This window comes from Onychostruthus taczanowskii, unplaced genomic scaffold (assembly GCF_017590055.1).
Source record: "Onychostruthus taczanowskii isolate IOZ18803 unplaced genomic scaffold, ASM1759005v1 scaffold36, whole genome shotgun sequence".
Taxonomy (NCBI): Eukaryota; Metazoa; Chordata; class Aves; order Passeriformes; family Passeridae; genus Onychostruthus; species Onychostruthus taczanowskii.
The window spans coordinates 3,207,809-3,226,247 of NW_024501015.1; the positions used below are offsets into that span (position 1 = coordinate 3,207,809).

The window sequence follows — 18,439 nt, forward strand, 5'->3', positions numbered from 1 at the left end:
CTTTAGGTATTTTTTTTTTTTTTTAAATGGCTCCAATGTTACATTTATTTCCATTAAGTAAAGGTCTAGGCTCTGCTTTTGCTTGGCTGCTTCTATCTGTCAGTCACAAGGGACAGGAAAAAAAAATAAAAGGATAAAACCCATCCTACACAACAACCACACAACTCATTTCCACAAAATTAAATCTTGTCAATTATCTCAGCATCAGTGTTCTGGGCAACCACAGCATAATCCTCCCACTAACACACTTCAGAGTACCCATCAAGGTGAGCTGGAAGAACAGTTAGAAGCAATTGCAATGCCAGATGAGAGCTTGAATTACTTATTAATAAAATTGCAGTGATTTAGTACAATCCACTGCCTAAGTACCTCCAATATGCTGTCATATTGTCAAAACAATATTATCTTGAGCTTTTCAACTTCACCTATCAGTTACATAATGCAGGCTTTCCAAATTAACTAACATACTTGATGACATTCTACTTTATTCAGTTTTGAGGTCTCTAAGGAGAGAAATGGTAAACAAATTAATACCATTTTAAAGAGCATTCTTGACTCCCTGCCAAGATTGGCATCTCTGTGTGGCTCTGAAAAAATTATTGCACCTGTGATGAAAGAACAAATAAATAATACAAACACATAGGGATTAAAATTAAGACAAAAAGGCAAAAATAAGGTTGTAATTTACAGGTTTCTCCATATTGATCTTTTGTAAGATAATGCTGACCTAACCTTATCAGCAAAACAGTACATGAACTCTTCAGAAGGATATGCTTTCCCAAGTGAACAGGTGCTTTAGAGTTGCAACTGTGCATCAAAAAAAAAAAAAAAAAAAAAAAACCAAAACTGCAGGCAGCTAGGAAGAATACCTGCATAAGCTAACTAATGCAGCAATACTGGCATAGCTTTCAAAAATCAGCTTTTAAATAAATCCCTAGGGGGAAAAAAAAGGTTCCTTAGGAATTTGTACTGGAGCATATTTTGTTTATGTCGTGACTAGGTCCATGTTCTCCATTTAGATTAACTGCATGGAATAGGACCAACTTCTAACCCTGAAGTCCATCACACAAACTTTATCAGTCTGTTAAGAATCATTCAAGTGTTCTTACATGCTGTGATACTCTTTGAAGAGGCAGAGCTGGTGGCAGCTGCTCACTGCAGCCTACAGAGATCGATTTTGCGCTCTGTTCTATGGGGTGACATGAAATAGACACAATTAACTCAACTGGCCAAATCTTCACAATCAGAGAAAGAATCACTTAGGCTGGAACAAGCAGCAGATGGTAACAACACATCTCTGGTTCTCCTCGCCTGAAGCACCCTCTCCCTGCATCTGAGCTACAATTTCTTCTGCAGGTGAGAAGGAAGAGAGGGGAGAGTAGCACCCACAGGAGTTGATTACTTGCAGTTTGTGGCAGTATCTCCTTACTTTGGTATGTCCTGATTTGCTAGTGTGGGTAAATCTAGAGCTGTTGGATAACATATATTTCAATGTTAAACAGTCCTTTGAGAATGTAATAACTGAGTAAGAAGTAAGTAGAAATCGACATTCAAACCAATTTGTTGAAGTTTCAAAAGGACTGTGGTAGGACAGAAAAAATAAAAGTAGAATCTCATCTAAGTCCTTTTCTTCACAAAATGTTGTTCTATACTTAAACAACCCCTCACATTTACTCAGCCTCCTTTGATGCAATTAAATGTACTAGTTCTCCCAGGTACAGCTTCTCTACAGATTCCTTCAGTATATACAGGGCTTAGAGAAAATACCAAAGAGAAAGTTAACCCAAATTCCCTCATGATTTTGTCATTGGTCAGATTTTATAGCTCTCTGATCACATTTCCAATTTCCACTGCATTCTCTTCAATTGGCCCATATTCCTCTTGATTTATGGTAGCTGGAAGCAGACACTATTTCTGCAGAGACATGTTAGAGAACACTTACAGTTTCAGGCAGCTATGCACCTAACAACAATTTCTTCTAACTCATGCCTCCCAGCTTGCTCATAAGAATAACTTCTAAAGTTTTAACACCGTCTTAAAAGTCAAGGTATCTATTCCCTATCCTTTTATCTATAAAATATCTTAACTCATTGCAGGAGTAAAGTAGAATGGTTTGACGGGATTTTTCTTGACTATCAGTTGTTACTGTGCATTTACCAACTCCTTGATATTTGAGGTTTTTCCCCTTCAGGAACTGAGGTTCAACTGGTTTACAACAACTCTTTTTAACAATATTAAGCATAGCCACAAGATTTAACTTTTTCCAGTCAACCAAAACATCTCCCATTTTTCACGAGTCCTCAAGAAAAATGAGAATTCACCTGTAACTGCTTCAGTCAGCTCATTAAGTATCCTAGGGCAAAGTCCAGTAGGACTATTTTGTCTAAGACTGATTTACTTAAATATGCAGCTGTTGTCCTGTTTGGTCTTTGAATTGAGTCCATTTGCTTCATTTCTCTTTGTAATAAGTTCGCATGTTCTCTCTTCTTTCGTTTTCAGCTTTCATCCCCCACCCAAGCGTCTTTAAATTCCCTTCACCACAAGATCAGCATGCAGGCTGAGGCTCAGAGTGCAGCACAAGCCTTTTGGGCAGGCAGCCGTCAATGAACAGACTCACAGGAGTTTGTGTGCCAGCCTTTGAATAAGGGCAATGGCTTGCATTGGAATGCATGGGCTGAAGTAAGCCATAGTAGTTTGTTTATGCCTACAGTTGGCTATAAGCCCAGAATAAGCTTTTTAGGACAGAGTAGGCTGTTGTAAAGTGGAGGAGAATGAAAGGCACACCAGAAATCTGATTTTATAAATTAGTTAGCAGTTCCTTACTAACAATGTAATCATATCTCTTACCCTGTCAAAATAGCCACTGCTGGACTGTAGGGTAGGTAGACAAGGTAGATTGAGTGAACCCACAATAAATCAGCACATTCTTGGTAGCTAAATTCAGATTGCAAGTGTTTTAAATTTTCACTCAGCTGTACCTGGAGCCCTACCTAGCCTGCTTATATTGTTTTAAAATCTCCTTATGCCAACATCACAAAGCTGTTACCTGGTACCAGTATCATCTGAGGCTGACGATGACAGGCTGGTCACAGCTCAGCAGGACACCCACCTGACAAGATCCATGCCTAGCAGGGCTTCAGACTCAGAAGCTGGTTCTCTGGTCACGACAGCTTCGTTAGCTACACACACTCCGTGCTCATTAGCTCCCATTTCTGCTCCCCAAAGCCAGGAGGGCCTGCTCAGCACCACAGCGTGAGTCTTGGGCACCTGCTCGATCTCGATGTACGTGCACTGCAGAGACAGCAGGGAGAGAGAAAGTTAAACAATCACCACATCTACTGCTGTGACTGAAGCAACACAAGACTTCAATGTACAGAAAGGACACACGTTATTTAAAAGGTCCATGCTTTGTGAATGAACAAGGAACTTGTTTAAATAACATTTAAGTATCACGTTTGAACCTTCACATCCTTATATTGCATAAGGCTGGGAAAGTACATGTGCTGATGCTTGCAGTCTTCCAAGAGACAAGCAGGACCCAAGTGCTAGAATCAGTGGAAAGCAGCAGGAGACAGACTGTGCAGTCACATTAGTAAAACACAGATTATACCTGCACATAGTAACAAAATCAAGCCACTCTACCAGCTCCCCTAAGCACCATCTCCAGTGCTTTATTACATACATAGAGTAACAATGGTGACTGGGACAAAATACATTAGAAGGCTTCCTCCTCTCCCTTGCTGCCTCCCCTGCAGCTGCCCCAACAGAGAGACAACTAGTAGGAAGCGGCAAAAAACAAGCCTTGAAAAGATTCAGTGGTATAATAAACCACTGTGATAAACAGTCACGGAAATAAAGCATGGGTATTGCTGTTGCTTAAACTGGTGGTTTTACTGTTTTAAATGGTCTACTTTAATTAGGTGTCTGCAAATGTACTCTGACAAGTCGAAAGCACAAAGGAAGGCTGCAGAGAAGTCATAGTAACTGCAAAGAAGAAAGAAATTATGTTGCCTTTCAAATACATTTACTTGCCTTCAAAACAATCACTGTTTTCCCAGACAGCATGGATGAGAGCTCGATCTATTATTGGTTTGTGCAAACCAAAGAAATGGGCTTTACATTTTACTATTAAGTTCACATCAAGTTTTTCACGGATCAGACTGCAGAATTTGCTTTTGAGAAACATAGTTTTCTGTATTTATGAGGCATCTCTTAAGGTCCAGCGTTCCTATTGTAGCATCTTCCTTACACGAAGTAATCTGCAACAGTTTTTTGGAGTAATATCTGATCAGGTATATCAAAGTAAACAGGATCATCAGAACGGACTTGTGGACTAAAAGTTATTTGCCTTGTTTGCCTGCCTGTGTCAAAATTAAAATCTAAAGCCAAAGAAATCAGTCCAAAATTATCAGAGCTTTAAGAAGCTTTGTTTTTTTCCTAGCCTTTCTTTCTGCATTTAAGGATTATACAGCATGATCACCTTCAGCCTCCAGTCTTGAGCAATGATTTTTGCAGTAATATTTTCTCTAGCATGCAATTAAAATGTGTAGTAGACTATCTTTGGTCAGAAATGGCATTTTCAGAGTCCTTCACTTTGACCATGCAAGAAGGATACAAGAAATGAACTTGCCACCTTCATTAGGTAATGTGTGCAAATAGGTCAAAACTAAACAAAACAAAAAAACAGAACACCACAAAGTAGAGGGGCAGTGAACTCTTTCAGTCTAAGGACAGGTTTAGGCAAGAAGATCCTGTCAGGGGTAAATACTTGCTGTATTTTTAGGAGAACATCCCTAATATTTGACCAGGCTGTTTGACCAAACTGCTTATACAGTAATACACTCTGATTTTGTAGAGGCAAATGCCTCATCTATCAAGGTGCAACAACATTTGGCACTGTCCAGGAGATAAGATCTGACTAATAAGAACTCTTTATACAGTTCACCCTCTGCTTCATTGTGTAACTAAGCCATGCCATAGCTGACATTTCTCACCAAAACTCCCCCCTCTCCCTTTGAGCTATCAGAAAACAAATCTCTTTTTTTGACATTCTGCACTATTTTATTTCAGAGCTTCAGGTCAGTGCTGTTTGGATGAGCACCTGAAATATGTGTGTGAACAGGGAATAACTGTACTTGCTGGATGTGCAAAGGGGAGCTGGAGCAGCAGGGGAGGATTGTATGTGAAGATACCACCAGAGCAGCTCTCAGGCCCCAGGTCTGCAGCCTCAGCCCCCTACATGACACAGGTGGTCAGCTGCCTGTAGCCATCCTGCAGAGCCACCCATGAACCTTCTCAGTCCTACAGCAGAAAGCAAAAACTAGACACAGCCTGGAGGAGACTCCAGTGCTCCATACACCCACAGTTGCATAGCATTTTCTGGCTGAATAGCCCCATTATACAAGCTTGCCTACACTGACTCTTTGATTTTTTAGAAGGAAAAACACTCTGAAAAGTGATAGTTAAGCTAAAAAAATGCTGAATGCCTTTGCTCTGCAAAATGTATTTGCAAGGCTATCCTTGCTACCAATCACTTATTACTTGGTGTCTCATTCCAAAAGCAAGCACTACCAAAGCTGCTATTCATTGCAAAGATCTTAGTGGTATCAGTTGAGAAAAGGGAAGGAGGAAATTGTTTGTTCCTGCTTCGGGAATCCAGAGCATTCTGAAAAAAAAAAAAAAGTGGGTTTGTTTTGTAACTATGTAATCAGAGGCCAGAAAACATCCACAGGCAGCACTACACACCTCAAAATACAGCTGTCACTTTCAATATTGCTTCTTCATGTCCCCCAACCCAGAAAGAAGTGAACATGGAGCATATTCTCATGCTATATTCCATTTCCATACAATAACTCAGGTACATGGACAATATTCACACCTTGCCTTATTTATATAAATTGTCTCAGAAGACCTAAATAACAGAAAAACCATTTCAATCTGACAGTAGCTGACAGGCCTTGCAAAACTACTATTGACTTGATTCTTATTCATTTGTCATGGTTATTGACTGCTGAATAAGTCTTGATAACATTTTACCTTCCTACTATAATTATTTACTCCAGTAAGCATAAAAGTGGGCACTCAAGGGGATTTATGTATTAAGGCAGGAGCTTGGTTCATATTTATAATAATAGGTATGAGCTTCTCAAAACAGTAGGGTCCAGAGGTGACAGTAGATTATTAATTTTAAACATAAAGCTTCATAACTTCACCATCTCCCCCCTAAAATAACATTAGAAAACGCTTTCCCAAGAAACAAGAGGAACTGGGCTATCCACTTGTAGCCAAGACACATAAGTTGCAAAGGTAGGTCACCTAGAGCCAGACACTGGATTTGCAGCACAGCAAACCACTGCTTCTTGTTCCACAGAAACCAGGACATATCCTTTCAAGAGTTAAAAGGAACTAGTGGGGGAAAGACAGCACTATCCACCCAAAAAACCTCACTGGCCACTAGATCTCCAGAAACAGGAGCTCGGATGATGACAGGATTTCAAAAACAGGCAAAAATTCCAAAATCCCTGTCCCCCCTCCTCACCCCACAGACTTGGCAAATCCCTCCAGTACAACAGCAGAGCAGCCTGTTCCACTGAGCACTGGGCCAAACTAGGTAATGACAAATAAAACAGGCATCAGGTACTGCTGTGATGCTGTTTGCCACTAACCCTCTCTTCAAAATTCCTGAAATGTCCAGCCTCAGCTGGACTAACACTTTTCTTTGAGCATGAATGCTAAAAGCAGAAAATACTGACAAATTTGGTGGCAAAGGCTGAGAGTGAGTGGTGTCAGGCTCCATTGATATTGATTTTCCAGAATTCAAGCCCTGAAAGTGGCATAGCTGGAATCTTGCCCTGTGACAGTAAATTCCCATTAGAAAATATAAAAGTGGAAAAGAGAGACCTCACACACAAGAGATGCAGCCAACAACTTTAAAGAAAATTGAACAGGCTGGGAACTAATGATACTTTTATTTCACTTACAGTATCAAGAAGAAAATCTTATCAAGGGAGTTCTAAGAATAGCACAAGGCACAAATGTATCTGCCAGCCTAGCTAGGGCATGCAGATAAGTTGGAGGTATTCCAAAACCAGACAGGACAGTCATAAGCACAAGAGATTTTTTCTTTCATTAATGAAAAGGAACTATTGTGCAGTTTCTACTGTACCAAGGCTGCAGAAGCCCAATTCCTAGCACTGTCAGTCAGGTCATTATGAAATATCAATGAAATCACATAGGCTTCAGCCCTGGATAACAAAGGCAATAGTCAGGGAATGCTTTAGAAAGAAATGATCTTTGAAAAGGGGCATTAAGATTCCAGATACAAAAGAGATCCCACGCCAACCCCCCTTCCCTGCCATCAGATTCTGGCTTGAACTTGGCATTAACTCTTTGTTTCACTGCTTCAAGCACTGCCATACCATAGCACTCTGTATGATTGCAGCAATTCAGTAAGTTGCACAATCCCTGCTTTTTTAACCCCTTCCAAAAGAGAAGTGCAAAAAACGTGCTGAGGCAGTCTCACAGCCTGCTGCCTCCCTGGCACCAAGACATTGAGACTGACAGCCTGGTTGGAAAAGGATAGACAGGTGATTGATTCCACAGGTGACATGGGCTGCCTGGGCTTTCCCTTCGTGGTGAAGTGGCAATCTGGAAAACCAGGATGGAGCTGTTCAGGGAAGCCCCTCACACTATCTATTGCAGATGTGTCTAGCAATGAGCTTTACAGACAATTCTTCTGCTGCTTATCTACAGAAACAAATTTAGTAGAGCTCAAAAAAGTGGGAATAAATTCTCCTTGGAAAGAGAAACATGAAAGCAGTAGTGCACAATACAAAAGAGGTGGTTAGCCAATGCTATTACCACTGCTTGCTTACACAGTAAGCAGAACTATGGTACAGAGTGGAAGACACCTGGATGATTTTACCACACCCATTAAACATGGCCATGACATCTCCTGCAGCAGCAGAACTTGTGCCACAGTGAAGGGGACAGCCATGCACCAGGGTAAATCCAGCCTGGGTACCTCTCAAGTGGTCAGCCCAATTCTGGTGCTCACATGGCCAAACCAGGACAGTGAGCGAAGTCTCTCCAGCAGCAGGATGAATCCTCAGGTAGCCAGCTCTCAGAAACACACACTGAGGACACTGCTTGTGTCCTCACATTGTAGCCAGATATAAAAGCATTTACTAACTGTACAAATAGAAAGAAAAGCCATTTTCTGCCACAGTAAAGTGTCTCTTTCTTCTTCATATAAAGAACAGGTTTTTTTCACTTTTTATGAAGACCCTAGTGCACTTTACATATGCTTTGTATTTGCATATTGTTCCCAGCTGTTTGTATTCATTGCAACCAATAACTATAAAATTTGAATCTTATCTCTATCTTGTGTAAGGGTGATAGATTTTATTCTAGGAAAAGAAATTACAGAAGCTAGAGCTAGAAAAAGCTAAACATTTCCCCTGACAAAAAGCAAAACTATCTGCACCCTCTGACTGACTCTAACCTGCTCTATCAAGCCACCAAGGAGCCTCAGGCACGTGAGCCACTGTATGGAAAGTGCTCTGCAAAATGAAATTTAAGTATCTTTAAACAAATCAATTACCACAGAGTGCAGCAAGGCACCCAAGGCTGAGAGCACTCTCTGGAGACACTATATGTCAGAGTAGATTTAGCAGTCAAGAATGCACCTCTTGTTTTTCAAGACACAAATTTAGCAGTCTCCCAGGTGATAAGCAGAAGTAAAACTGAAATGTGGATGAAGCCTATTAATTTAATGTTTTAAAACAGTAAGAAACAGATTTCAAAGAAGCCACAAAGAGCCCATCATAGAGACATCCTTGGAATTCTTGGATATCCTAGGCATTTGAAATACTTGCTCACTCATATGTCTTGACACAATTAAATGGTTTGGGTCAAGATGGAAGAGTTGACAGATTTTTGCCCCACACAATTCTAATATGCTCCCCCTCCTCTTCCTGTCTGCAACAATTAAAAAGGAGAATTAAAACGATTAAGAACAAAAAAAGAATAGTTCAAGCCAACTGGTTGTGCTCTGCTAGAAGAGAACAAACAAGCAGCACTCCCACAGTAAAAACAGGCTTTGAGAGGGCAGAAACATCCAAGAGATTTTGGCTTGTACCTCTGAACTGCTGCCGGGTTGAGCGCAGTGCCACAAAGCAAAGTCAGACACATTAGTGTAAAGGCCAGTGGCCTGCAATGGAGCAGAAGAGAGAAAACACTCACATTAACCAAGCAATAGAGCTGAAGGCAGCAACCAGTTTCTTTTCTTGGCTGCTGTCTACCTGTGTGGTGCCTCTCCTTTACCTCTGTGTGAAGTCTCAGGGTGAGCTCTGACCAGACAGCACCGTGTCTCAGCGGAGAGGCAGGAATGCAGCTCCTAAACCACCTCTGAACTGCAGATCTTCAGGCTAAAACCTCCTTTCTCTACACAGAGTAAGCAGAACGCTCCATCACAGGCACAAACACTGCTGTGTCTCATCGAGGTTCCCTGCCAGGCACCACCTTCCCATGGCAGTGCCATTGGGGGTGCCCAGGTTGACATCCACACCTGCAGCAACGTGACTGTGAGTTAGCACTGCCAGTCTGACCTGGAGGCTTCCCAAAGAGCAAATTCTCAGTAGATCCTGCTGCTGATTGACTTCTGTTACCAGATTCTGAACACCTTGCCCACGACACAATGCAGAAAACCCAAATAACTGGCAAAAAGGGGAACCAAAGCACCCTAGAACTGAACTGCAGCACTGATGTGATGCCTGGTGGTTATGTTACAAACACCAGGATTAAGATCACCAGGTGATACAAAGCCAACTTTAATACAGCCAAAGTCTGCTTTCCAAGCTTTATATTATCTTGTGACACCAGGCAGGGACCCATCAGTTTCCTTTAGGTGAGTTTTTATGTCTGCAGTCCTCAGACCAATGTAGAGAAAAACATCTTACTGCTCCTCTGAAAACCCAGAGTAAGGGGAGGTAGAATGATACCCATTAAAAAAAAAAAAAAAAAAAAAAAAAAAGGCCAACAGAGTAAAACAAAACAGTAACTAAGGCATAACTACGTCATGTTGTTTTAGAGAACAAGAAAATTCCTCCTACCCCACAGAGGGCTGGCTTTTAGCCCAGATCTGTGTTTAATACCAACATAATAGAAAAATTTTAATATTCCACAGTTTTATAGACTTCTTTGCTAGTCTACCCTTTCTACTTTCCCCTTTCCATTCCTCCATAAGAAGTCACAGGCTGTTAAGGTGAAAGAGCTTTTACAGCTCTATAGCAAAGCAAGAAACCATGACTATTTTGAAATCATGAATATAAGGTCAAATTAGAGGAAAGGAAGGTGGATCTTAAAGGAAAAAAATAATCCACATGGAAAATTCATCCACAAAAATGTCATTAAGCCAAGACTTCTTCAGCAGAAGGAAAACCATAATAGGTTACTAGAGAATAAAAGAAAACTAGTAAGTAAAATCTACCTTAAAAATAAGACAGAGGGGCTTGCATCTTAATTCTTACTAACATGACAAATTCTTAAAATCCACATCTGGGAAAAAAAAAAAACAAAAAAAAAAACCCACACTTTTAGCAAGGAATTCAAAAAAGGACCTTATTTATGCTTAAGGGAACAATGCTACACCTGCACACACAAATCCAGTAGGCTGATCACTACAACAAGGAAGAGGGGTGATCAGCATCTGCCCCTGCAAAATTGCAATGCAAGGGAAGAACAAACTTTTGAGAAAGTTGTCACACACATACACAGAAGGGGCCTTTAATGAAAAGCCCCATTGTTCAGGGTCTTGGGAACCTGCTGACGTGGAGGGAAGGAATTATGTTGATGAGCTAGCTGCAGGGTTACTTGTCTGGTAGATTGAGCCACAAAGATCAGGCTGAAAATGACTTGCAGTATTCACCGAGTTCCCTTGAGACCCTGCCACAAACTGATAGCTGTAGAGCACAGCCCTCCTGATTCCTTTGTGGCAACAATCTCACTGAATTACTGTGAGCCACTGTGTGTTATCACAGTTGCAAACAAGAGCAGCACAGAACAGAAACAGGAAATAAAGAGGATACAAACTCCCTGACAGAGTTCTGTGGGACTACCCATGTTATTACCACCTCTTAACAGAAATTCAGAACATGAGTGGCAGCCACAAACAGGTAATCACAATTTGATACACACTAAACCACACAGTGTGCAAAAAAATAGAACATAATGAAAACCAAGTCCACTATCACTGTCCAGTGAAGGCAAAGAAACCAAAGCAAATATACAATATGCAATGGAGAGAAAAGCTGCTCATTTGAAAAAAAGAAACCCAAACATTAGCATGGATGAGAAGAAAAATCTAGCAGAGGCACAAAGAATTACTGACTTAGAAAAACTGTAGTGTGAAATTGATCAGCCACATTTTTCCATTTGTAAACATTGTACATTTAATTTCTAAGAGCTGTTTAGTTAGTTTTACGAAGTCCAAGGGAAGGAAAGCTGTAGTAAAAAAGAAAACCTACACCAACAATAACTGAAGTCTTGGCAGCTTTCATGGATTTTAAAGAACAAAGTATTAACCCTGAGTATGTCAAAGCTACCTATAGAAGCTTTGACACTCCACTCCCCCATCAGTTAATTAGCTCTGACAAGTTTGCTTAAGAGGTAGATAGTGTTGCATGGCTGGTACTTAATAAGGGAAGCTGCTGGATTCAAGCTTTTCCTTAACGCTTTTCTTGACTTTGAGGTACCACTCACTACCAATACACAACGACTGTGCAAAGCTACCAGACAGCTACCTTAGACCTAACAAAACAAGTAAAATCAGTTCTGTGTTTTAACCAGCTTACTCTGCTTGAGTAAAAAAAAAAGCAGAAAAACACATTAACAATACTTAGTGCTGAGTGTGATGAAGAGGCAGTGATAAGCAATTACTTGCACTGCTCTCAGAGAAAATGATGATGTTTTTATCCTGTGCTAGGAGGAAACAGGAAGAATTTTGGCAAACATCTGGAGCCTGTATGTTGCTGTACACAACTTTACTTGAAAAACCTTAGGTTAGCTAAGGAAGAATTGTGTAGTAGTTTAGACCAGCAGAAGCCAAAGTATCCATTGATTAGGATTTAAGCCCCTAATTTAGAACAAAAAAATGGCCCTTTCCAGTCTGTCATCTAAAAGTGCACCAAAGCACACTGCAACAAACTTTACCTTGATTTAAAAAAAAAAAAATCAGCATTTAAGGAGAATGCTTGCAGATCCTTGTTGGCAGACTAAACCTACAAACTGTGTTGTGCTACGAAAAGGAATTACGATTCCTGCTTCTAAAAGGTCTGGCAAAAGAGCTGAGTTCATGACTGAATTCTAAAAAAAACCACACTAAACCAGTTAATCATGGTGTCAAAGAGAAATCATAATAGATTATATATGGCTTAATTATATGCTTCAGCAAATTACAATAATCTCATCAAAGAGTAAGATATGGGGCAAAGAGACCACAAGAATCAAGAACTCTTACAGGAAGTTCTTACAAATTATTCTCCATTAAGGGTACAAAACAGAGAAGCTTCCCAAAGTTTTTCTTCCCCAATAACAGAACTTTTGTTTTTTTTTTCATTTCCTGTTAGATGAAGAGGTGTTTCAAAACAAACTGCTCTCAGGCTTTCTTCTTGTCTTATTGTCACGCTTGTGTTACATATGCCAGCACATGTCTACAAGGTGCTACAGCACTTAACTGTGCATAGTGCTCCTGGGGGAGGGGATTTCTTTATATCCAAAATTAAATCATTTAATAAAGCACAAGTTGTACTAGATGTTGGCAGCAAAAAGAATTAAGAGAACATTAATTGTTAGAAAGAAGAGCACCAAACCCTCTGAAATCTGGAAGTCATCCCATTTGAAAAACAGCATTAAAAGTGGCACTGGCCTTCAGATATCTTCTGGGTAAGTGCAACTAGATCCATAAAAAATGTGAGACATCAGCCTGGTGCAGAACACCTCCTGTCCTCAGCCTTCTGCAGAGCCACAGGGGCAGGAGGAAGCTGAATGCAGGGAACCTCACAGGTTCTGCTTTCCCAGCTGCCAGACAGAGCAAGAACCTGGGACTCTAAAAGCTGTTAATTAGCTCTTTTGCTGCATCAGGCTCTGTCTCCTCTGCTAAAATGACTGCCTGCAAAGATCCTTGTCTTTCCTTCTGGTGCCTCACACTCTTCACTCCACCTTCACTTTACACTTTCCCCTCTTCCTGTCTTCTTGTTCATTTGTCCCTTTGCTTCAGTCTTCCATATCTGCTTATCCTTTCATTTCTCCTGTCATTAAAACAAGGCTGCAGTCACAGACTACAATTACAATAACCTCCAGCAGGGTCTCTTTCAACCTGCATCCATGGCATCAGTGTCCAGCTTCAGGACTCCACATCCAGCCTGGATTCAGACAAAAGCCACAGCACTAAAAACTGACCATGATGCAGGTGTTCAGCTGCAGAACATGCCAACAGAGCCAATGGCATGTACAAGAGTTAAGTCTGGCTTACAAAGCTCGAGCACTCTCATTCTCCTGCTCTCACATTCTCTTATTAGAGGACAAGCTCCTCAAGTCCCAGATTTCTGGCTACCTGTTTTTCAACCTGTGTAGTATAGCCAGGCCCCATTATTGCCAAACAACAACTATGAATGAGAATAATTCATTTGGCACATGACGAACTCCGAAAATCAGCTTCCAGTTCCAGTTAGCCAGGATATTTTTCCCTTAAAAGTAAATCAATTGACTACATGGTGCAGGAATCTGAGATGTGAACAGCATTGCCTGTCTGCTGGAAAAAGTAGAGGTCATGCATTTTTCTCCAATTAAAAAAGTTACATTGTGAGTTTCATTTTCAGACTTCTAAAAAAATCTTGTCATTTTCTACTCAGGAAATTTGAGTGAAGTGAGCAAGTACTCCACAATCTGATAAGGAAACAAGACAGTATTCATTTCTTCCAATAACAGTGATTTTCTCACAGTTTGAATGCAACAATTCACCCTTACCTCAACCTTGCTTCCTGGTTCATGCTCTGCAGCAGCAAAGTAGACCACCTCCTGCACTTCATCCCTGGGCCGTGCAGAGTTCTTTCCAAATACCACCAGCCCATCTTTAGAACAGGGGGGGAAGGCTACAAAACAGTAGCTTGGAGGAGCTGCAGCCATCCTAGGAAGGAAAGAAAGCATAAACAAACAAAACTAGTGGGTTTTTTTATTCGTGACTGCATACACTAGAGCATCATTCAGTCTGCTGGAACTAAGTGTAGCTGAGAGGGAATGCACTCCCCTCTGTCAGCTGATTGTCCAGTGATACAGGAAGAACAGGTCAGCTCGAAGGAAGCTTATCTGAATTAAATGTTAAACATGTAATGATTTGCATCATTTTTTACCCAAGCTTTTTGAAGGCATGAATGGGAGAAAAGGCAAGAGAACTGTGCCTTGATGAGCCTGTTCAGTCCCCACTGAAAGAAGATACTCTGCACTGGAGCTCCTTGGGAATGTATGACCTAGATGTATTCTGCTGACTCAGACAAGTGCAGAGACACAGAATAACTTTAAATAATTTACTCCCTCTGCTCACATGCACTTTAATATTTTTAAAAAGGAAAGATAAAACATGTTTGAGGGATTCCTAAAAGAGGACAATAGTATAACTGGAAACAGAACAAAGATACAGCACAATTACATCAAAAACTGTCAGTGAATTAATCTACTGAGATGGGAGAGAAACTGAAGCACTAATTGCACTTTATTTTCTTTGTGGTTTGTCTGCATTGCTGCTCTTACCTGAAGTTAATTGATTGCTGTTTATTTGTTTATGTAGGCTAATATGAAATGTTTATAGGATAATTTTAAGTGTTTGCAATGACAATATATTAAGAAAAAATATAAACTGTTTCAGGACTATTACACTACTGTAGTTGGTCTTGTGTACATTGCCATATCTGACATTTTTTTCCACCATTCAGGAAAATTTCTGGCACATATGGCTACAAATGGAAAATGTGGGGTGTTTATCACTTGTTTAAAAAGCACTCAAAGCAGATGTCTAAGTTTTCTTCATGATTCTTAGCATAGCAATAGAAACTCAGCCCCAAATAAACAAACTTGTTTCTCTTCATCTTCCACAATATCCTGAAGAAGTACTTGCACACATTTTCACTCCTTAGAAACAACCAGCACATGAGTTTCCCCCCCAAATTCATCTGCAAGACAATGCTGGGCATGGAGAAGTGTGCGAAGCTGCTTTTTCACCATTAGCTTGCACATGCTTTAAACCATTCAAATTTGTGGTTTTTTGGTTTTGTTTTTTTTTTTTTTTTTTTTTTAAGCAGTGCCATTTGAGCACATACTTCTCACAGAACAGCAGATAATAAAACAGAGAAAGAATTCCTTTTCTATAAAGACTGTAATCCATAAAATGGTAATTGTTTGCCTGTGGACTATGAACAAGTCACACAAATGCTCAACCTTGCAAAAGAAGGTCAAGTAGATCCATGTTAGAAGTGCCCTCTACCAACACAATGTGAGGCAATGAATTGTCCAGGGGACTCACACAACCTTTCCATTCAGGTAAAATTATATTCATCCACTTGAGCTGAAAATGCATTAGGAAACAAACAAATCCCTATTCATAAGCAGAGTTTTGACCAGTGGGAAAGGACAAGCTACTGTGAGCTGGAATTACTTCAGCTGATAAAACACATCTTTCAGAGGACACTGGGTTACAGACCTGCCTATTGTGCCTCTAAATCTGGGCCATTACAGGTTCTCCAGGAGTGTCTTGCACACAGACACGATAAAAAGCCCCACTGCAGTTGCCATTCATTGCTTGCAAGTCCTCAGAGCACCTGTGGTTTAACTGGAACCTGGTGTGTTTGTAGAGTGTTTGTCCAACCTTCATTGTAGTGGTGTGTTTTTTTGTTTTATTAGTATGTTTACTGTTTGATTTGCAATTTTGTAATTTTCTTATGCTGTCCTTTTTGTCCCTGCCCTTTCTCCAGAACTTTCCTCACTCCTCCTTTTGTTAAATGTCAATCTTTCCCCAAACCTGCCTTCCCTCTACAAACTTCCCTATCAATTTTGTATTATTTCTCCAAACTCTATTAGTTCACTGAAGCTGTTCTCCTCCCTTGAAATTCTTTATTGGTTTATACATTGTATTCCCCGCCTTGTTTTTCACTCCCAATTCTCCTGATTAGTTAAAGATTGTATCCTCCCTTGAGACCTGCCCCCATATATAAGTTGTTTGCCCCCAGTTCAGGGTCCTGGGACGCTGAGAGGGGAAGTTTTGCCATCGAATAAAGGTACCCCAGTTTCACCCCAGGACCCGGGGTGCTGTTCTTCTGTTTCCACACCAAACTTCCACTGGCAGCTGGGATCTTGCAGAACTCGGAAGGGGGGCTGTGGCACTCCTGTCTGCTACTTCGAGCTGGAATTACTTCAGCTGATAAAACACATCTTTCAGAGGACACTGGGTTACAGACCTGCCTATTGTGCCTCTAAATCTGGGCCATTACAGGTTCTCCAGGAGTGTCTTGCACACAGACACGATAAAAAGCCCCACTGCAGTTGCCATTCATTGCTTGCAAGTCCTCAGAGCACCTGTGGTTTAACTGGAACCTGGTGTGTTTGTAGAGTGTTTGCCCAACCTCCATCACTAATGAAACCACTCAGTACTTTGTCATTAATTACTCCAAGTATGAGTATTGCAGTGTTGATGATGTCAATGAAACATCTGCTTTCCAAAACTCTAGGAGTTCCCATCTGCCTTCAGGTAACTCATCTTTTAGAGCGCCAAATTTGTCTTCTGACACATTGCCAAATGAGCCAAAATCTTTAACAACTTGCAGATTTAGTGAGGATCTCACTATTCAAAATAAATATTTCCTTTATTCCAAACACTAACTAAGCAGATTTATTTGAAATACATGACACAGCTGAAAAACATTAAGCTTCCAAAAGCCTAGCAAGAAAGGTTAGAAATTATATACTATACTAATTTTTATTAAATTAATACCTAAACATATTGGCAGATAAGCTTAAAAAGATGGGAAATGTTTCAGCATTCTGTTACTGAACAAATACAAAGGTATGCAAGGCAGACATTTACATACCTACAGTCTGATAGGGAAAAGAAGTAAAAGCTTGTAGCTATCTAATGCCCTTAGAATTCTGAAACCTCCCTGAAAGAAACAGTCTCTACTGTATGCATGAGATTTTATTTTTTCCCCCCTTAAATATACCAACAGTTACAGAACCTAAAACAAATTGCCATTTTGGTAATGCTTATAAGTATGAAAGTATGAGTAAGTGTGGGATTTTTTTTTTCCTTAAATATGCCAACAGTTACTGAACCAAAAACAAGCTTGCCATTTTGGTAATGCTTTTTAAGCACGAAAGTATGAGTAAGCTCCTCTATAACCAGAGTTCCCTTCAACACACAGTATATTTCATAAGCATGAGCAAGCTGCCCAGTAACTAGAGGTCATTTCAACACAGTGTACTACATAGAGGCAAGTATGTCACAATCAAACACAATGTCAAATGTTTTAACCTTATCCTGAAAACATGACTGTCAATGGAGGAGTTTGCACTGGGATCTCAGATTACATCTCAGAGAAGGAAGCCATCTAGCAGTCTACTGCAGTTTAAATCTACTCAGTTTGCTAGGCAGCATTTTTTCCCTGAACCTCATTTGGTTCATTTTGAATATGACAAGGATAGCCATTTCTCAGATATACACACATCCTCTACTTGTTCAGAACTCTACTGTACTTTATCTTCCTCCATCACGTAGCTGAAACAGTCTGTTAGCAGTCACCTATCTAAGCAGGACATTTCTACTTGCCTGCTTCATGTTCTTCTTTTCTTTATTCAGCTTCAGCTTGTCCTCATGCTCATTTTCCTGTATTTGCCACCTCTTTGCCTCTTACATAGCTCAATGCTGGACAAACATCTTTCACCCACAGGAGGAAAAGAACAGTCCTTCACAGTACCTGTGATAAATCAGCCTGACTTTTAAAACCACCTACTGTTATAATCCCTACATTTTTTTCACAGAGAGTTTGCTCCTCCAGTGAAAGGTAATCCTGAAAATCTTAGAAAACACAGGGAATGACTGCAAATAGATCTCAAAGAACAGCTTGCTGCCCATTCACACAGTTCTAGCAGAGAGCATGTTAAGCATAGTGGCCTGATTTTCTCAGCAGACCATACTTCAGACCTAGATTCTGGTGTAGGCAGAGGTAAACCTACACATTTGTCTCGATTACACTCATAGATGGGCAAGTTCAGAAAAATGAGGACTGTACAGACCATTATAGGCTGCATCCAACACCACTGTGCACGTGGAAGCCCTGGAAACAGACAAAGAGCTGTACATGATGCTGTGCCACCATGTGTAACTGCTGCAGTTGCA

At 40.5% G+C, this 18,439-nt stretch overlaps 1 protein-coding gene across 1 annotated transcript in view; it reads right to left on the bottom strand.

Annotated features, from left to right (window-relative positions):
- Positions 1-18,439, bottom strand: part of SCRN1 (secernin 1) — a 38,085-nt gene that overhangs the window by 11,687 nt on the left and 7,959 nt on the right. The window contains exons 2-3 of the mRNA XM_041411482.1: positions 14,026-14,185; positions 3,110-3,291 (exon numbers count right to left, since the gene is read on the bottom strand). Of these exons, the coding sequence (XP_041267416.1) occupies positions 3,110-3,291; positions 14,026-14,184 (341 nt within the window). The 5' untranslated portion in view covers position 14,185. The remainder of the gene's footprint in view (positions 1-3,109; positions 3,292-14,025; positions 14,186-18,439) is intronic.